The sequence below is a fragment of the Harpegnathos saltator genome, unplaced genomic scaffold (assembly GCF_003227715.2).
Source record: "Harpegnathos saltator strain DR-91 unplaced genomic scaffold, Hsal_v8.6 scaffold343, whole genome shotgun sequence".
NCBI classification, from domain to species: domain Eukaryota; kingdom Metazoa; phylum Arthropoda; class Insecta; order Hymenoptera; family Formicidae; genus Harpegnathos; species Harpegnathos saltator.
This window is the reverse complement of record NW_020230143.1, coordinates 639,884-661,576: the sequence shown is the minus strand read 5'-3', so window position 1 is coordinate 661,576 and position 21,693 is coordinate 639,884. Positions and strand designations below refer to the sequence as shown.

General features: G+C 49.1%; 1 protein-coding gene and 1 long non-coding RNA gene across 2 annotated transcripts in view; one reads left to right on the top strand and one right to left on the bottom strand.

The window, feature by feature from the left end:
• The window catches only part of Ret (protein kinase receptor Ret oncogene), a 64,939-nt gene extending 48,088 nt beyond the window's left edge, over positions 1-16,851 (bottom strand). Inside the window, exons 1-2 of the mRNA XM_011137563.3 lie at positions 16,614-16,851; positions 15,633-15,881 (exon numbers count right to left, since the gene is read on the bottom strand). Coding sequence (XP_011135865.2) covers positions 15,633-15,705 — 73 coding nt within the window. The 5' untranslated portion in view covers positions 15,706-15,881; positions 16,614-16,851. The remainder of the gene's footprint in view (positions 1-15,632; positions 15,882-16,613) is intronic.
• Positions 2,448-3,215, top strand: LOC112588917 (uncharacterized). The gene is made up of 3 exons (XR_003113122.1): positions 2,448-2,753; positions 2,881-2,992; positions 3,193-3,215. It is a non-coding gene; the product is annotated as an uncharacterized LOC112588917 (long non-coding RNA).
• Positions 16,852-21,693: the final 4,842 nt, after the last annotated feature.

Sequence of the window (21,693 nt, the reverse complement as noted above, 5' to 3'; positions counted from 1 at the left end):
GTCTCCGCCGAAATACGATCCGCGCTCGGCGCCGAGTGTGCGCGATATTTGTACTTCCGTTGACGCTTAACTTTCGCTTAACTGCGAATTCCCGGTCGGAAGATTTAGACCGGGACTCGGGACGGAACGTGACTTGATTATTTTCCGCATCGAGAAATTTTACGACGGAATATTTATTGCCCGGCGATACGTCTGCCGGCCGAGCCCCCATCAGAAAACTTTATCTTGCGGCGAGATGTATATTACCGTGGACGTAGCTCACGCCTGATATATTAGCGTACATGTAATAGCGCGTATTTCATAAACTTTATCGGACAATAAAAATGTCGAGGTATTTACTGAATAATTCGGAATAGCGTTAGAATACGAGCAGTCACCGGTATAAGATAGCCGAATACTGCGGCAGAATTAACGCTTGACCGATCTATAACTATTAGTCGTTGGCCAAGAATTTATCGCACAGTTGTGGGCCATTATCGGCAAAAAATTGGGTGCCCATTCGTGCAGTGCGGTTCATAATGTTTAGGAGTGATTTATATGGCGACGATCTATCCGAATAAGGTAAATAGCTTTACAGACGAAGACTCTTCTGGTTTTTCGCTGTAATAGGTCTCTGTATATGCATACGGTCAAACGAAAACGTAAACTGGGTAGCGCTTTACAAAAATGAAATTATAATATACTCTTTTTCTACGCTAAATAGAAAATTATATTTTCTGCAATATTTTCATTTCATGCTGCTCGGATATTCTGAAATCAAAATCGAAAACATTTTCCAGTCGCGTATTTGTCCTCCGTTCAACAGAAAGTCGATCTTTACTGGAAGAATAAGTTAATTAATTTAGACTAGAGACTAGAGAAACGTCAAAATTAAATTCAATTAGATCTAAAAATGAAAAAGAAGGAGAATAGCGGTGTTTTTTGATAGTGTTAAGATAACATAGAAGAACGACCAGCCGCTCGTCGGAAGCGAAATAGTCTAAGCTTTAAGATGCAATTTGCCGCATGTCTACGACTTTTCCACGCGGAGCTACGAACAGGCGGCGAATCCGTTTAACGGGGACTACGGCCCATGACAATGTTGCACGTCGCTCCTTTGAGTGGGGCGCACCGTCGGAGGTGTGAAGTTCGGCGCGCAAACACGTTACCTCGGGCCTGTTCTTTCTAGCTACAATATTAAACTGGTGCAATAAGTCAGAGCGAGAAGAAATATTGCACTAGTTCAGTAGTGCAGCTGAAAAGAACAGACCAAATGTATCGGGCATGTTTCCGTTGGCTCACTGGCAAAGAGCCGCGTGCCGCTTTGAAGAACTTTCAACTCTTCGCGCGGCTATATCTCGTGAGACAAGCGTCATTCTTTTCGAAATTTCGCGCTGCACAGGATCATCGTCACGTTTGCCCTTGTGTCATGACACGCCCTTACCTGTACGATCATGACACGCGATGTATCGTCGCATAGATGTGTCAGGGTATATTGTTAGATAATCGACACGAAAATAAAGCGTCGGGAATCCGTAAAGTCAAAGTTTCGTGCGTACTTGGTCTTTTCTTCCGGATAACAAGCTTGCGATTTCAAGGAATTCAGTCTCTGATACGTTATTGCGGTTTCGAACAAAATCCTGAGTCGTACTGGCCGTTATTATCGGCTCGATATCGAAAACTTGACACCTAATGGTTTAACACAGAATCAGTTGTAAAATCCCGCACTGCCATATTCGGCAAATTTTCATGAGCAAATCAACTCAATTTTCATGCAAAATTTGTACAAACTTTATTAGCGACTGCAACGACGAATCCAGCGCTTTTTATACGCTGCAGTGCGTTTTCGCCCTTCGGCTAATTCGTGGTCGCGTGAAATTTTTACACCGCGAAAATCCACGTGCGCATATTATTCAGGCTTAAAGCAAATTAGCTATTCTCCTCCGTCGCGCGTGTATGAAAAAACGCAAAGTGTGCAACAGGCGTTTGTTGAGAGCGCGCAGCGTAGTTCGAATCGGCGAAAGGAAAAAGACAATGTATCAAGAGGCACGGGCAGTGCCTCGTGCCAAGTTCAAGTGAAACGAAGTTGCGTTTTTCAGTTGATGCTACTGTTTTGTTATATCATTTTTTTGTAGAACAGCTTTGTACAGTTTTATTTATAGTATTCAATAGGAGAATTTGTTAGAGATATAAGTTGTACAAACTTATTACTTGTATAACGAAAATAATAAATTATATTGCCCAAAGATACACGTTCAGATGCGGTACAATGCACGGTACTAAAAGCGTAAACATTGCCGTTTATATCGTTTCTTTTGCAAAGTAGTATTGTAGAGTTTTGTTATAGCTATATAAATTTTACTTGTAAAATTTTATGTTACATATATAACTTGAGAAAAATAATTTGAAATTTCTAAAAATAACACAATACGTGTTGCGCGTGTATCTGGCGCCTTTTTTTACCTTTTTGTTTAAGAAGGTAAATTTTATACAACGTTACGGGCTCTCTGAGACGCGTCCCGGCGAGACAAGGTCGCGCGATTTTGAAAACAACATGGTCATAAGTACGCAACTGCCGCGACCGCCTCCATTATTGTTTACGCCGCGGCGGCGGACGGATCGGTGGATCGCCGCCGCGGCGTAATAATTTCCGAATTTTCTTGCTTGATCACAATATACGCGCGCATGTAACGTGTAATATTCGCGCGTGTGTGTATGTGTGCGTGACGATCCGGAGCATCTTAAGCAATAGCAGTGTTTCATAGTCTTTGAAGGTAAACTTTTATTGGTTAACTTGGTTAAGTTGAAGAAGCTAATTTGTAGTTTTGAGTCTTCGTACTCTTGACGCGGGGCGCATTTGTCGCTGTAATGAATAATGAAGAAACTCGCTTTTTGTTACAGATCTGCTGGAGTTTGCGGCCACGCGATAGCTGCGGTTACCGGGAGGCAGTTTCGACGGACGCCGATGCCGCACCGGAGGATCCGGTTCGGGCCGAGCAGAGTCGGCTTGAAGGTGAGGTTCACTGATTGTTTGTACATTTCTTCTTGATTCATTGCGATCGAAAACTGAGTGATTGCAATAAAAGCCGTTGAATTACGATGGCAAAGGATCAACATTTGTATCTGCGCGCGCGCGCTTCCGCGAACTGAATTCAACCAAACCTAACTTTTAACCTAACGATTTAACTAACGAAACTATATTTTTTGTTACAGATCCGCAGCAGAACGCGGCTGACTCTGTCTGCTGTGTATCGGTGAGTCGGAGAAAAAAAGACATTTCTATGGTGGTGGATATTTGCAATATCTCGAGAAAATCAATGCGATTTAATTGTACTGTTTTCACACGTTGCTCGAAATAATCAGGAGATCGTGTCTTTCAATGACTGTATTACACAACAGAATCCTTAAGATATAATATATATTTCTCTCTTTTATATTTACTCTGAATCATTAGAAGATACAGATATAAATGCTTTAGTTTGTTATTATATTGAAATCAAGATATGGAATTATTTGCTGCGATTCAATCAATATAACTCCTGCTTCGAGTAGTGTGTAATGTTAAAATTTGATCAGAATTGCGTCATCGCGCGTGAAATTCACCATTATTTATCTTATTTGGCTTGATAAATTTTATTTATCTTATACTCTGTCAAGTTTATCAATTTTCTACGCGTACATTCTACATTTTTCACGCATGTCAGAAGCTATATACTATTTCATTTGAAATGACCGATAAATTTGATACGCGCGTTTATTTACATTACAACTTAGTCCTTACGAAACAGGACGTGCGTTTCTTTCGAATTACCGTTCGGGAAACAAAACATTTTCGTTTTTTCTCTCTTGTCTAAACGTCGTAATTTTCATTCGCGATTGATTCTACGCGAATCGCGTCTCACGTATACATTCTCGGAACGTTGCAATATCGTGTTTACTTCTTTTTGGGATAAAAATCTCATCTCTTGAACGCGACCATATATGTTTCTTTGTCTCGTCATTCTTTTTCCTTAAATCCCATCGAAATTAATAAAAGAGAAAAGAAAAGAGAAAAAGCGACAAAAAATTGTGCTGAGGAGACTGGACATTGGACGGATGAAGAGGATTCACAGGAGTTAACGAAAGTCGATGGTGAGTGTGCAAATCAAACGCTCAGAAAGCGTCATGTTTTATAATGCATGCTCATATATAAATCGCATTGATTTTCGGCCAGAGATAATAAAAAATAGTGCGCGATAATATGCGTTCGTATGTAGTTTAATAACATATGTAGTTTAATAAAAATATGAATTGCGAGAAGCACTGTTTGCTTCCTCTCTGATCATTGCGGAAATATTTATTCTGCGAAAAATTATACGCGGAATCTTGAAAATGATAATCGATTAGATATATATTTGACGAATAAAAAGCCGTACTGATTGTACTGAAGCTGACTTTCTTTTGCAACATTTTATACGAATATTAACCTGATATTTTGTGCGTAATATTTATGCGCAATGTGTCAATTTAAAAAAATTTAACGAATCTGCTACGGCAGTCTCCTTCTCGATATACATCGACATATTTTTTCTCATGCTCGTGCTTCGGCTACGGGCTAGCAAAAATACCAACCGCGTTCCTCCCGTCAATGTGACCTCGGCGATGTTTACACCTCGGCAGGCGCGATCCCATGCTCGTTGTTTACGTCAGATAATTTTCAACATGTCCATTTCTTACCGCGAAAGCGCGTTTGATTAACCGGGCTAGATGGTATCCCAGTAAAGAGAAATCCCTGATTATATGTATGTATGCGGCGACGGTGTTCGCGATGCTATGAAAAAATGCTACGGATAATCGCTTCTGTCGATGCGAATCCTCGTCGGACAATTTCAGCTCGCTACACGAAAGCGGGGCGCTTTTGTTCGCGCGGCAACCTACCGACTTAATTAGTAACAAACGTCAACGGCGGCGGTGCCGAGCGCGTCATATCCCGCGTATGTGTGTTCCACGTGCGTTTTCGATATGTGGGTTACGGGGTGTGGCGGCGAGAAGAAAGAACCACCCTCGAAGCGTGTGTGCTGGCCCGCCGGCGCGCGCGAGGGCGATATTTTACCTACATAAGTGTCTTTGACTCCTTAGCCGCGAGCGGGACGTCACACAGTCGGATTAAATTACAACGCGTCGCTGCGAATCGCGCCCGCGGAAGTTCGTGTCGAGGCGAGTCCCTCGATTACATTATCGCGGTCCCATTACATCGCGTTAATAATACGCGTGTTCATTATGAGCAGCGCAAACAGCGCGCTCACTTGGAGTCACGTAATCGCCGCCGTTGTGTGCACGCTCGGGTGTGTTTCCAGCCGCGACGGGTTTCCGCAGAACGTTCCATCGGAACGATAGAAGCTTTCGCGTGCGCGCGCGCGGCCGCTAATAATATCGTGAAAATGCTTGCAATTTCGTCTCTCGCCAACGGCAGAAAGAAAGAGAAGAGGGGAGGGAGGGTAAAAAGCTTTACGTGTCCGTAACGGCGACGAGCCGGACCGCTCGGCGTTCACACGCCACGACACGAAGGAGGAAAGTGGCGATGCGATGATTGCCGGTGTGGTCGAGGATAATGCGGGGAATCGTTAATTCGCGATTGCGCTTCGCTGGAGATCAAAGGTGTCCCCGCGAGAGTTAGCGGAGAGTTGGCGGTGCTGCTTAGAGCGCCGTGTAATTTTACGTTTACCGTCCCGGTAGCTTCAGAGCTTAGAGTAGCTTATCGATTCGCTCGATGGATACGGACCCGAGCTGTTCTATACTCGTCGGCTTATATCGCGGAAATAATACATGAAGTTCAGATGCTCCGAATACTTACGGTCGAGTGGAGTAATCGGAATCTTTTCGGGTAAGTAGGACGACGCTGTGGACGAGTTTTCAGATCTCGATCTCTAAATCAACAACGTGTCGTAATAATCGATCTTTATGAAAATCATATCTCGAGGATAAAATTCACGTCGAACGGCTTATATTCCCACCGCGTTTCTTAGCCGATTTGCATGAGAAGCGAGATGCTTCTCCGTTTCTACTTGGCTATTGTCACGGAACTGTCGCGAATAATCGCAATTTCTTGCCGAAGACGGACCGAATCGCAAGGATCACGCACGGAGAAGGGAGTCTAGTTGAATGAACGTGAGGGATGAACGAAGGAAACGCCCTTTGCTTGAGGAAAACAGCATTCCTGGCTCTTATGAACTAAATTCGATTCTACGAACTGTTCCTTCGTAGAATCCTTCGTGAATTCCAACGTGTCTGCCAACGAAAACACGTTTGGTTCGTTCATTTTGTCATGCAAATTCAACCAGAGTTTTTCCCCGTGCGCGTGTTTCTCATTCATTTTATCATTATCGTAGAAAAAAATGCTGCTCGATGATGCGGGAGTAATTTTTCAAATTATGTGTCAACACCGCAAACAGGTTAACATTTCTATAACGATCGTCGAGTCCATCGGAACGCGAGTCGCGTTTCGCCCCATATTCCCACCCCTATTTACACACAATCGCGCGCGCCGTCGCGTTGAATAACGCAACGATAAAGTCAGACGTTCGCTCGGTAATTAAGATCGGTGGTGCAAGATCCCGCGTTTGTAGCTGCATAGCCGCGAATTATACAAAATGTACGTCGCGGTCGCGCTTCTCGCCGATGACACGCGGATATATCGTCGCCGATATAGCACCGGGAAACGTGCGTCGTATTCCGTCCGCCTTCGTTACTGTGCGGGAGCTGTATTAAATTAGAGCGCCTCGTCTTTGCACCGCGCCGCTGCCGCGCGGCGCACATTAATATTCTTTGGAGGGATGCGCGAGGGATGAGCGAGGTTCTCGGGGCACAAGAGACGGCCAGATCGGCTGACAGGCGGTGGGCAGATCGTAGGGAAATCGATGTTCTCGCGCGCGGTGTCGACGAGTACTTTAATTCCATAACGCGCGTGTACACGTCGGAGCGGCGGCACGAGAGCGAGATAAGCGCTCGCGATTACGCTTAATGGACGCGCGTTGCTGCGCGATCGTACCGCGTCTCCGATCGCGTGGGCGGCACAGTTTCGCGTTTCGTAAAATGTCACGGGAAGGCCGGCCGTCGCTGCGGTCCTCCCCCGGAACATGTTGCACTCCGTTGCGCTTCTTTACACGGCCGCTTTACTCGCTTGCTTGTGTGCCGGTCAACCGTTATGCAACCGCGACGGGCTGTCGTTACTCGCGCGCGCGCGCGATTCTGAGTAGCGCTATTAAATTATAATAATATCCTGACGGCGCGGGGCTAGAACTCGCTCGCTCTCGATGAGAACTCGATGAGAAAGATTAGGAGTACGCGGAAAAGCGAAGGACGACCCGGGCTAGGTTAATGTCAGGGTCTTTCGTTCGAACAACGGTCTGTGCTTTATTTTCTGCTGTACATTGTGAACGTTAGAAACGTGTGGAAGAGAGGGGGCAAGGGAAAGGAGAGCTACGTTTTCGCACGTGTGCACCGCGCGGCGAATGTAGAATGTACCGCGGTCGATATACACGATACGCGACGGGTGGAATAGCGGACGGAAAATAATTATTTGCTTTACCGTCAACCGCATCGTCGGCTCCTCCCTCCTCGCGTCTCATCGCGTCATTAAATTCGCAAAATGTGAAATAGTTTACTGCGAATGGTTTACAGTGTACACGCAGCAGGAATGAAATAGCGATTCTTTTGACGGTATCTCGCTCTCGTTTCGCGTCGCGTTTTCCTCGCGTTTTCCCCGCGCTCGTCTCTTTCGTCTCGATGCGGCGAATTCTCGAATTTTATTCTGATATGAAAAACTCGATCTCGTTACATCCGCTCGATTGAATCACTGTCGGTCTTTCCTCCGCCGCGGGGAACGAACGTATCGTCGTTCGAAATCCTCAGAACACCGACGAAACCGGCAGGAGGGAGAGGGGATATGTCTCAAAGGAGACTGTGAAAAACCGTCGCGGTGCGACATGTTCGTGATGTGGACACGATCTAGCCTACTTTCGAGCTCGAAAGTATCATTTGTCGGGTGTCTCCGTGGCGCACGGGATTATTAACTGAATTAAATGTCCTCTCACGCACGTCACCTCTCTCGGCATTGTCGTTTTCACTCGACGCTTAATTAAATTATCACGCATTATCTAATTTTCATGTCACTTGGTGCGTGCGCGCGCGCGCACGCTCGTTGCTTCGCGCCCGACGCGAGACGCACAACGCGGAAACGGGCGCGGAAATAATCGCGTCCGTCGACAACAAAGCGCGATTGCGCCGCGCGAGAGAATCGCTGGCGCGATTTGTTCGCACGAGCGAAACGCTGCTGAACGTGGCTGAAGCAGACTGCATTTTCCCGCCGCCGGGCAAAGAGGCGCAATTTAGAGAACGCGGCGCGGCGGCTATTCTCGAGACTCCGATGTGCTTGCCTCGAGGAGTCCTTACGGTGTTACGGCTATTTAATTCTTCGGGAGAGAACAGTCGTCCAGCCAATGATTCATAGAGAGCACTCGAGAACGGTCGAGAAACGGCGAGGTGAGCGAGCAATTTCGGGAGAATTTCGTACTTGCAGGAACTGTTTTGTGCGCGCTCCTCGTTCGGGAGCTCAAGCGCACCGATATAGGCGAATCCTGGCCACGATTGACCTTAATTGATTTTAAATTGATCACTTTGCGCTTCTCCCCGTTCATCGCGATGCTTAAATAATTTGAAATTTAATCGCGGAATCTAAGCCATGGAGGGAAGGAGGATTGGCGTCGCGCGATAATCGACCGCGATCGTCCTCAGGAGAATATCGCGTGGCTTTTCTCTGAAAAACATACCGCTGCCGTTGGCCGTTACCTTGTACCTTTCGCGCGGTAAGCTTGCCGATTCTATCGAGTCACCTGCGGGATTTCATTAATGCGAGTCGAGTTGATTGTTGTAATTCCTACTTATACGCGACCAAACGACCGCGCGTCGGTGACCGCTAAAAATCGACCCGTATGCGCGCATAATGCATGCGCGCCCTTTGCATTACATTGCAACGAGGGTGAGGGTTGCTTTCAAGACCCGTCTTCTTGATTAACGATTTTGGCGCAGCGACACGCGATGTTTGATTTCGCCGCCCGCACTGTAGTCGCGTTTATTCGCGGTTTAGTTGCCGGCGTAGTTGAGCGACAGGATTAACAATTCAAAATTCCGACACTGCAGGCGAAAGAGAGCGAGAGGATTAGAGAAAGAAAGGATGAAAGAAAGAGAGAGAGAGAGGGAGAAGAAAGCAAAAGGGAAATTCGCTCTTTAATTCTTGCAAGCTCGCTTCGTGTTTATAAAAAAAAATCAATAACTAACTCTGCAGCGAAATAAGGCTCCCGTAAAACGATACAAGCGAGCGGGGGAGAGAGAAAGAGAGAGAGAGAGAGAGAGAGAGAGAGAGAAAAAGAGGCAGCCCTTAATTTCTCGTCTTCGTTGGTCGACTTATTTATGCACAAGATTATATAAATTAACTTGTGCCACCGGCACACCGCACGAGTCCGGTCACGCGGCGGAGTAGTCGTGATAAATTTTTCTAGAGAACCCCGCGCTGCCACACGAGGAAGTTAACCCGCCCGCCTGTAACCGAGGCGCTCCTTCTTTTGTGCCCTGCTACCTGGCAACCGTAATTTTACGGCGAAACGTATTGCCGACGAGCTGCAGTCCTATAACTCGGCCGGCAGAGAGACCGACCACCGAAACGTCGGGCGTTTCGCATCGCGGCTTGCTACGGCGCGCGTCGTTAACAAGCGAGAGAGAGAGAGAGAGAGAGAGAGAGAGAGAGAGGAGGGTAGAGAGAGTCTCTCGTCTCGTTTCCTCATTACTATTCATAGTGCACGATGACTCGGCGCTAACGCTGAGGAGTGTCGGTGCTTCTCGCGTAGCGCGAGCGCGAGGGTCAAAATTTTTATCATCCCCATAAAAGCCGTCTGATCACCCATCGGTGTCTCGGGAACGCAAGGAGTCCGTCGCGCTTGTCGTCGTATTCGCGAGTGCTAAAAGCGCGCGTTCGCGCGAGAGGCCATCGTCGAATCGTTTCGCGAGCGTTCCGTCGAATTATCGCCACTCCTGAGTCTAATCTCCGCGCTCTCGACGTTTCTATGTCTCGCGGAATCGTCGCGCAATTCCGTCGGGGAGACTGCTAAATTTGTCTCCCTCTCTTATTTTTTTCTTTCTTTCTTATCGAGTGACGTCGAATGACGTCTCCGATTCACACTTTTGCCGCGCGCCCCGCTCGGCCACTTTGCATTCTGAACTCGCTCGCCGTTGTTTATAACGTTCATTAATTACTCGCACAAACAGCGAGCCGCGTGGGCGTCGAGTCGGATTAACATTCATTCGCGACGCTTTGTCATCGGCCGAACGCTACGTTTCGATTATCGATCCCCGGGGCAGCTCGGCGATCTCGCGGCAGGCCGTCATCGGGCAACTGCGTATGTAACCTCGGCGTTCTCTTGCGCAAATAGCGAAGCGTTATTGGTGGTAGCGCCGTGTGATAAACGTCGCGGCGGCGGCGGCGGCGGCGACGACGACGGCGGTCACACGTTGAAAGGTCCCGCGACGATTTGTGCTTATCGATCTTGCGCGCAGCAGGCTTCATCGATATAGCATCATATAAGGAACCCTTTCAGGATCCCGTCGACAGTGGACGCTATTGTGCCGGATCCGACGTCCTAGTTTCGCCGCGGCTGTATCGCGTGTCGCGATATTTAAGAATTCGCGGAAGCGAAGGCCGGCCATAGAATAAAAGGCTTCGCGAAATTACGGCCTTCCTATTCTGTGTGATGGAATGACGTGCGCGCAGGATGCTAATATTTTCCCTCGCACGACGACGCGATCGTTTATATCTCGGATGTGTATGAATCTCTCATTTCTCACCCTGATGCTTTTCCGATTGCGGCGGGGTGGCTCGCGATATGCACGATTCTCTGTGTGCTACCTTGTGCGCCTGACGCTAAAAAATGCGCGTCTCCGCCTCGCCTCCCTCCCGCAACGCCCCTTCCGCAACGCAACTTTCCCGCCCCGACGCGGCGAGTCATTAGCCCACGCGCATTTAACTTCCTGTCGTCCGGTGTGTTTTCATCGCGTGCTCACTAAATTACACGCTCGCGCGCACGGCACAGTGCGACCCGCCAATCTCGTAATTAAAATCTCGCAGGTAAATAAATAAATAATTAATTAGTTAATTGTTTATCTCATGACAGTCGGTTGTTAATTAACACTCCGCGGTCCGCGCTACAAAGAAACTTGTTAAATTCGACCGTAGATGTGTACGTGACAATCGCGGTCAACTATAATCTCGCTTCTCACATCGCGGCATTGCTACGATGCAATGCGGACTGCAACGCTGAAATTTGCGTTGTACAACAGACGAGTCGTAAAATGTTTACCCTTCGATCCCCAAGCGGGGTGTGCCATTTGCCCCCTTTATAAATTATTTTCTGGCATAATCTTGCCTTCTAATTTTTTTCTGGATCCTCCCAATTAATTCTTGTATTATATGCTTTCAAGATTAACCTGATAAACGCGTACTACGCATATGCAATTTTACTCATTGTTTTGACGCAATTTTCAACGTCACTTGCGTGCGATTACGCGAAGAATGTTCCGGGGCAACTCGCTCGCCCAGCCCTTGACAACCTATATCTCGGAAGTAAGCACGGGAGTCGAAAGATTAATAGATCAGTATGAAGCCGCGTCCCGTTGATTCCCGCGTTCAAGCGCGTCGAAGTCGCGAACGACTGCGTCATTCGAGATTTATCCGTTCCTCCCCGGGACGACAGCTCCACTCGATAACGATAAGATCGCGGGGAAGACGCGAGTCGCGTGTTTCCGCGGCGACCTCGACGCGGACGTAAGAGTGGCCGAGGTCACGCGGGGCTAACGTTGAATCGCGTATCCTCGGTGTCGAGAGCCGCGCTACGCTTCCTTCGGCGAAATCGATGCCGAATTTCTCTCGCTAGCCAGCCGGCGGGCGGGCGGACGCGGTAGCGTGACGCGAGCGATAAACCGGTGCGCAGAGTAGGAGCGCTCCGCGGGCGCCGCGTGGCGTCGGGGGTGGAAAGCGACCCCCGCGGCAACGCGCCCTCGTCGTATCCTCCCCCTGCATTAATGCGTCGGGGCCGCCGCGACGCAAGAAAAGGAGCAAAAAGTCGCGTCCGGCCGGACCGCCCCGATACCAAACGAGGAGCTCGCTCTCGCCCGATGTCGCCGACGCGATGCTGCGATAACACAGCGTCCCCGTGTGCGTCTCGTTATCTTCGGAATTGAGGAGGCGCTTTGACGACGCAAAAATGCACCCTCTCATCCTGCGTCGCGTGCAATCGCGACGATTTCTCCTCTCATCGTGCGCGCGCGCGGATGTACTCGAGACGCGTCGAACTCGCTTCGACCCTTAAACTATGACGTCAGAGACGCCGTCTCGTAGACGGCGACCATGGGTCGGTTGGTACCAAGGCCGTACGGCTTTTGATGAACGTGCTGCTATCATCATAACGGAGAAAGAAACTCACCCCTTCGCGGCTGCCGCGACGTTACCATTTATCCGGATAGAGTTGCTCCGGGACGACCTTTGGAAAACAGCCCGTCCTTCGGCGAGCTAATCGCGATGTACCGCGCGAGCAGTTTACCGAGAACACTCCACGCGGCTCGGATCTTGTCGCACGCCTGACAGCGTATCAGCTGTAATCACCGGCGGAAAATACACTTGTACGCGGAAGGGCGGTATCGATTCTCTCGCGGTGTACGGTTCATCGGTGCCACGTGAGAATGTCGGTCCGCTTGGCACGCGACGTCGCGACCGTTGCATGGTCAAGCGCGAATGTCACCGGTGGCAACCTTCGCGTGGTCGTCTAGTGATTCGAAGAAGTTACGTCGGCTCGTCAATGTCACTCTCGTGTCGCTCGAGAAGTCGCCGGAGGAGAGGTCGGAATTGGACTCGTCGTTTCACGCTGAGTGTGTTATTCTTGCTTATGCAGAAAAGCCAGCGGAAATCGCAAGCTAAACTGATTGACAGAACGCGATTGATTTAGCGCTCCTTTTTTTCATTCATTAAATTCACCTACGATCGACTTTCGACGTTCGACCTTGCCTTGGTTTCTCTGCCGTTGGTCTTTCGGTGTTTTACACTGCAAACGATTTTGCAAGTCTTGAATGTTAATGCGTACAGATTTGGTTCATTACTAGAGCGCGATTAATTTAATCTCCTTTCTAATTTATTCGATTCACCCACGATCGAATCGATCAAAAAATCCGTCCCTTGGTTTTCTCTCGTCGACTTCGCGAGATATATTTATTTTCTTTTATCTTATTTAACTTTATTTATTTAACTTTATTTAAATTAATTTATTTAACTTTATTTTATTTAATTTTATTTAGGTGGACGGTTTCGTAGGTGTCTGGCATATTATAAATGCGTACGGGGACTAATTGTAAGTTCGTTAGAATTAGAATTACAATTAGAATTCAGGATGCGAAATTATTAGATTTAGCAAGATCGACCAAATTCGATCTCACGATTTTCTCCCCGTCGACTTCTCCAGACGGTTCTTTAAGTCTTGCACGCCAACGCGTATGGAACAAATTCATTATCCGACCGCGATTAATTCAATCCCAGCTTAATTTATCGGGTTCAGTCAGATCGATCGAAGGCGACTTTCTCTCGTCGGCTTTTCGGCCGCTGATTTTTCGAAACCTCGTGCGACTTCGTAGGTCTTAGATACCGGTGCGCATAGAGTCCCCGCGGCTTTCGGTCGAAGGGCGAAATGACCCCGGCGCACTTGCACCTGGAGCCGCGTTTCGCGAATGCGTTATCGTAGCCCCTATCAATGCACCCTTGCCCGAGACCCTCTTCCGCGCTCGTGTGCGGTTGTTCGCGCGAGATCGATAGCGGCACCGGCAAGCGTGCGTGAGAAGTCGAGCGGGTCCCGGTTCCGCAATTCCTGACGTTCGCACGGCGCCCTCCGCGGTAACGGCAGCCGCCCTGTTGGCGAAACTCGCGCGTTATTTCGTCCGACGCGCGCGCGTCAAATTATATCCCGTAAACGGACGGGTGTAAGAATCAGATTAAAGCCAGTTACACAGAGCGAGTGTTCTCGATGCGAAGAAGTAACGAAGGTGCGGGGAAGGAGGGGAGGACGGACGGACGGGCCAATTTAACGCCGACCTGTTAAGCTGTTGCAACTTTGATGTAAGCCCTTGTTGGCGCGTCGCCGACAAAGTCACCGTAATTTTGCAGTTTGATGCACACGCTGCAATTGTATGTACACCCGACGTTAACACACATACACGCGTCTCTAATGTTGTAACTTACGCGAGTGTAACATTGTAATCTCGTCGCGCTGCGACCTTACGGAATTAGACAAGGCTGTAATTAGCAATGTTATAACTACAGAGTTACTCTCTCAAAACGAATCAGTGAAACTCTCACTGTCGATCAGCGATTATACACTGATTATCAGTGCTAAGTATGCCAGTGAAAAATTCAGTGCTATATTCTTTGACGAAGATTCTTTGACTTTGAGAGAGTACGATCGCGCGGTGCTACGTTAGATTACTTTACGTTCTCGTGACGTCACGATCGTAAGAAGGATCGCGAGGTAGATTCGCCTGGACGTAGGCTCCGCCGCCCCCGCCGACATTTACCAGCGGCACGAGCCGCGGATAATTGGATGAGTGCGCGACGAAGGCGCTGCTGGTGGTGGTGGTGGCGGTGGAAGCGCAGACATCGATGTATTAGGAAAACGCGGCACATCTGCCACACGGAGAATTACGCGCGCGGTGCAAAGGTTAATCCCATAGTCACCCTCTCAATTCCCGCTCTCCGGTAATTAGGGAACGTTTTAATAGGATGACCTCGGGTCGCGCGCGGGCTCGAGATTATTCGAGGGACATCTCCGCCGTAACGAGCAGCGGTGCCGAGTCCCCGGACTCGGATTGCCGGCCGTCGAGTCGCGAGACCTTTTGGAGAGAGAGAGAGAGAGAGAGAGAGAGAGAGAGAGAGAGAGCAGGATGTCGGGCAATACGCGACACGCATAAAACGCGGGTGAATTGTCGCCGGGACGCCGGACAGACCGTCGCGTTCGCGTGTACGCGAGGCGGAATGAATTTCTTACGCGGCCGCGCGCGATGTTGTTGCGTCAGCTTGATCCGGGATATCGATCGATCTCGGGACAGAGCTCGCGTGAGAAATTGATCGCGCGGGGCCCCGCAATCGACAGGGGGGCTGCCTTGCGCCTGGTGCGATTCGGCAATGGCGCGGCCGCGTAAGTCATTATTTTCGATTAAGCGTCAGCTGCTTAATCCGACGTCAACAACAAATATTGCGTTGTTTTCGCATGTGGCTTCGCAAATGGACGTTGAAGCGCGCGGTGATTTTGCATACAATAGCGCCGCCGCCGCCGCCGCCGCCGGGTTAATTCATTAATCATGGATCTGTGGCGCGGCTTAAGCTATTCGGCGAGGAGGTGGCGACGCGCTCTCGCGATATTGCTTACCGCTGTCAGAAAAATTATCAACATCGCCTGGAATTGCGATATATTGCCGCGGGATGCTGCGAAATTGCGTCGTCGGTATGAGACAGCTACAGAGTGGCTGTCGGGTAGAGAGATACGATCTATCGCGATTAAAATTGCTTCTCAAGATCTCGTTACACATACCCAAGGCCAGTGTCCTTATCGCGATCAGCCAGGATAGCAGGAAAGTCGCCAACGGCAGTCCGGCGGTCCGCATGATGACGTGCGTTGGTCGATCAATCGGTCGGGTAGATCACTGCGACATCGTAGTCACTGCAGCCTCGCAGATCGCACACGGCCTCGCTGTGCGGGGGAGGTTTTCACTGCGCTGCCGCGAAAGTGCACCGCCGCCGCGCCGCGCCGCGTCGCGTCGCGTCTTTCACACGCGTCCTTCTGTCGGATGAAAAAAGACGTCGGAGTTTCAGTCGACGCGTGACCGCATCGATCGACACGGCGAGATAAAACGCGGCGCGTGCCGCGGGGATTCGACGAGGAAGGAAAAAAGGCAATTGATTTTCGAGAGAAGGCTGAATGGAGGCTCTCCTCTCGACTCCTGCAACACGCCGCGGCGTTTCGACGCAGAAGCGCGTACGGCCCGCCGGGGAATGTCAATATTTTGCGAGATAACAGTGACAGTCATATTCTCTCATCGTCATCAAGAACGCGCCGGTAAACGTATGCTCGCGTATATTTTCCGCGTTTATTACGTGTACCGTCGGTCGAAAGTGAGACGACGACGACGATACCTCGTTGTCTCACCGTGCGGAGTCGATGCGAGTTGCTGATGATTGCGCCTCCGCGCGACGAGACGCACCGTCGGCCGTTTTCGCTTCTTCTAGTCTCTCCTTTTTCTTTTCACTGAAGGGTGGCTCGTGGCATTTTTAAATCAACATACTCTCGCGTGCTTTCCCCGCGGTCTCTCCTTTTACGCGGCGCTCGTAAAAAATTGTGGGATCGTAAAATGCCGCGGAATGACTGACGAACGTACCGCGGCGTGCGTTTTCTGCGCCGCGCTCGCCGCAGCGAGATACAAAAACCGGCTTCGACGACGATGAGAGACGCCGATTTATCCCGCGGCTAACCCGCGCGAGCTCCCTGCGGAGGGGAGGGGACGCGAGGTCGTACCTCGCGAGATCCGCTACTCTTCCGGTCGTGATCGCACGACAACCGGAGCGACATGGAGCAGCAACAGCAGCGGCGATCGCTGACGATTCTTGGACGCGTTGTCGGACCGCAGTCTCATCTTCCGCGATCGCGCCGCCCGACGATGTTTCTCTGCGACGAAGACGTGGTGGGTACGTGGAGAGGAAGCGCTATACTCCAACGTCACGACGTTACGGCGTTGCGGCCGATACTAACTGACGTCGAGACGCCCGCGCGTTATCAGACAATTTTCCACGCGTGCGCACGGCCCTCGAGGAATCGGCTGGCGGGGGCGGCTGAAACGACACGAGGGTCGACGTGGGGTGCCACGGGCAGAGACCTGCAGCGCCGAGGGAATCCCCTACGGCCCCTCCGGGAATAGGCGCGACTCCTCCTTTGCACGTCGTTTGGACGAACGCGAGACTATTCGTTCCGATTATTACCGCCGTCTCGGCGCGCGCTGGTAATGACTCTTCGTGCGATCTTACGAAGCGCCCCCCTCCCCCCCTCCCCCTCCCCTCCCCCCCGGTGGTGCTGCGTTCGAGTTTGACTCTCGCCCCGCGATTCTCACCCGCGAAGGAGATGCTCGAAGAAGAAGATCGCCGATAGAAACCGCTGGTTTTTTCGTTTTTCTTCTGTAATTTCGATCAAACGCGAAAGAAAATGGCGCACAGATCAATCGTCGACGATTCTTCATACATACAATGCGATGCAAATGACGACGCGAGAAATTTATAGCGAGAATATATCTCCATGTCGAGAAAATGCACGGAATATTTGAGTACCCCGTTTCGCGAAAGCTGCCCCCTTCCCCCTCCTCTCTCTCTCTCTCTCTCTCTCTCTCTCTCTCTCTCTCTCGTCATTATCGAGATAAATTATTTCATCGATTTGCCGTCGGATTCTCACCGCTCGGCCGCCGAATCCGTTGCGTTCGATCCATCCCTCACGTTCTCGTTCCTTTTATTTATTTCTCATATTTCTCCCCCTTTACGGTGCAGCCAGCACCGGCGCGGCGGGCCGGCGGCTCGGTTTCGCATCGATCGCGCTTTGTCACCTGCGACAGGTTTGCATTATTCGTCTCGCCGAAAGTTTCTCCTAATTCAATTAGCGCATCGATTAGCGCGACCCGTGTTGCCTCCGCCTCGTTCTCACAGAGAAGACTCGTGAAATCGAAGAAGCCGGGGCCGTTGTCGAGCCTGTAGTTGGGGGAATGTCGGCGTGTGTGCGCGCCTCCTCCCTTATTTTCCTTGGACGGAGGACGAGCTTAGGCGTGCGACGCGCGTTTGATTTAGAACGCGACGCGCTTAAAGTCGCCGACGCGTTTTTCCAGCCTCGCGGCCGTTTCATTCGCGACGGAAGAGAGGCGTCCCGTCACTTATGATTTAGCGATTCTCTCTCTCTCTCTCTCTCTTTTCTCCCGGGCGACGAATACACTTAACTAAATGCTTCTTCCCGACCAGTGTCGTCCGTCACGCTCTCCAGAGCCCGGAATATTGAGCTGTGCTCTAAAACATTATTTTGAAGCCGCATGATGTTGAAAAAAATTTGAAACGGTGAAAAGTAAGAAGATGCGTGAAAGATATGGAATTTTTCCGACGATGGGATTATTTTTACGAAAGTTTTTCACGAATGTGATAAATTCGAGACGTCAGCTTCCCGTTTTCTTACTCCTCAGGCGACGTCACTGTGCAACGCTTCCTCTCTGAGACGCGCGTGTTTTAGCGAAGATTGCGCGTCGGCTCGCTCGCCTGTTCGCAGAGTTTGCGAAAAAGTTGAATCGATCGGCGCGATTAAAATCGCTGTCCGACGCGGTGATTTACGGTTTACGCAACAAAGTCGCCGTTGCTTGCCTTTGAGTGATGCATTCGCCTCGCGCGATATACATTTTCCCGTCAACGCTGACGAATCGACGACGAAAGCGGCGGATATGGAAAATCCAGTACGATTTGTGTCGACGCGTTTTGTTTTCGAAGCGAATTGGAGAAAGAGATTGAGAGAGTACGTGTGTGTGTGTGTGTGTGTGTATGTGTGTGAGAGGGAGAGAGAGAGAAAGAGAGAAACAGTGGTTTTCATTAGGCGGATCAGTCGGCGTAATTCCGGTAAATTTCTCGACGTAGAAAAAGCCCGTAATTTCCGCTAATGCATACACAGAATCCGTACGAGCGTTGTCCTCGACAATAATTACCGCGCATAAATATTATTTCGCGTAACATCTCGCGGCGATTTAATCCGATGAATGAGCATAACGAACCACGGAAGATACGCGCACAGAGCGCGCAGCGTAGCAAATATAATATCTCATCGGGTGTGCTGTAAATACGTAGGGTGTGCCAGAAGTCACGCACTTTCTGCGAATCGGACGGTCCTTGGCGGTCGAACGTCGGGCTATCGACGGGGATTTCTCGATTGCGGAATCGCGCTTGCGGCGCTCAGAACCACATTATTCTCGCTGAATCGATTTCTTCCTTTTCTTCTTCTTCTTCTTCTTCTTCTTTTGCCGATCGTAGTACAGACGTGGTATAGCGGAACGCCGCGACTCGCGAGGCACACCTCGTACATAAAAGGCAAGCGTGTGTCTCCCGCAGGGGAAAATAATATAATGACCAGGTGGGATAGCTGATTGGTTCCCCCGTGTATGCATAGCGCCGGCTCCCCCCCCCCTCCCCCCGTCAGAGTCGAAATAGCCGAGAGATTAGAGCCTTCGTCTCGTGTAATCCGCGTGTTTCCATACGATTCTTGCCACGTGGCTCGTGATAACAGCAGCGCGATACCAATCTCGTAAAAAATCGCTTTTTTCTTTTCTCCGCAAAAACACGACGCCAGGCGAATGTCCCAATTAGTGACAGTGTTTGAATTTGTGAAAATTGCACCCGTATCTCTCGATGGATGATTATCTGAAGTACGTATACGTATGTATGTCTGTCTTCAACGTGCATTCTTAAATCCATTAAAATCTAAAATTCACATATTATCGAGGGGGGGGGGGGAGAGAGTTATAATAAGCTTGTGGAGTAGAAAGTAATTAAAAAATTAATTATAAATTCTTTCATAAATTATAGAAAAGATATAACAATAAAATGTTCAAGCTTTACAATAACATCAACTTTGTGCTTATTAATGTATACGACTAATTTATTAATTTATTTTCATGATGAGATTACTTGGTCACTAATTAGTATAATTAGGTCACTAATTATACTCGTTTTAGCGAAACTTATTTTTCTGTTTCCTTTTCTCCGGCAACGCAACATTTTAGCCTGATTTATAAGAAAATTATTCCCATTAAGATACCCCGCGCGCGCGTTTTAGCCATTTCATGAAGTTTTTAATTATGGCCTCTCGTTTGTTGTGTTTCAAAAAGCGGATTACAAGTATATTTCGTGTTGTGTTCTTCCCCTTGCAATCCGCTGCGGAAAAAAAATTGCAGTGCGTTCACGCTCCTTAAAAGCGCATCGTTCTGGAAATCCGCACGCTCTTTCACAGTCTTTCCTCTTATTGATCTCCCGGCTAAACGCGGTATCTCCAAATTAACGTCCTAGACATCCTTGCGATCCCGGCGCGCTGTAGAGCCCGTTATATTAATCGATACACGGCGCACGAGACGGTAACGTTTTATTTGTTGTGACGTCGATGAAAGCGCGAACGATAACAGGTACATTATCGCACCTATCTTGCCACGAGAACACTGTAGGAACCCTCGCTACAGCGATCACCGTGAAATTTTTATCTGGGCTCACTAACGATAAAACTCACCCCGCGAGTGTGAAATATCCTCATAGATTGTCGCGCTAGTAACGTTGTTTACCATCTGGTATTACGGCTGGTCAAGTCGCACGAGCAGCTCGCCATCGCCGTAGTATCAGTCGGGCCGGCAACTTCACCTCGTATATGTTTCGGGAAAGTATTCTTTATTACTCCCTCTTTCTCTGGTTCCACAAAAAGGTTTATCGTCGACGTGTTCCCTCGATGATATTTTTATCATAATCCTCGGGCGTTTGATTTGGCAATTAAAATTTCTAAACATACATACATACATACATACACGCACACACACAGAAAGAGAAAGAGTGAGGAGAGAGAGAGAGAGAGTTTGCAAAATTTTTTACATTCTGAGCAAAAACGAGATTTTATCTCGCAGTTTCTAAGGAACCTCTAACAAAATCGACCGACATTCATGAGGAAATGCGAAGGATGCACGCGGGATAATGTTACTCTGCTGCTCCTTTGTAATGCTCCATAACATGACGATTGAAGCGAAATAAAAACGAAAGGTAAAATCGCGTTTGCGTCGCCTAGAATCGAGCGTCCGTATCTCAAAGTATACATACTCCGGCGAGTGCTTTAACCCGAAGAAGTTCCGTATTCGAGAGAAACGTTTCGAGCAAGGAAATGTAGCGCCCCTTGCATCGCAGTAGCAATGGCCGGCCTGGGATAGCGGCGCGCACGAGGGGTGCATTTCAATTGATCCACCGCTATCGCAAGGAGGGTTCGTTGACCAACATTATCGTATATAACGAGGTGCACGCGAAGTCTCCGCGCGCGCTCCCTCGCTCCTTTCCTCTCCCACTCCGGGTGTCCTTGAAGAGCAATCGCTTCCCCATTAAGGTCATCGCGCGGGGCCGTCGCGCACTTCTACGATGAGCTATGTTTAATTATTTCGACGAATTCCGCGCGGGAACGTTGGTGATTAACTAATCGATTTGATTGGAGACGGGATTAATTATTCCTTTTCTTCGTTGATAATAATTCGACATTAATTCTCTTCGTCAAAAATAATTCACGCAGAATTGATTGGAGATCGATACAGACAGCTTCCTCAAGACGCGAATATTTTTCTTGCTTCTTGAAATTTTTAGAGGATTCCCTTGGCCTTCGTTGGCACCTGGAACTCGAAGGGAACGCGCAATTTTTCTCGAACACCTCTTAAGCGTATTAAATCATCCGCTGCAGCGGATCGCCGTCGGTCCTTTGTCTCGCGAAGCAGGAGTTTCTCTCCCCGAAGAAGAGTGCTTAATGGTCGGGTCCGGAATTTCTGAACGATCGCTCGTTTATTTTTGCGATT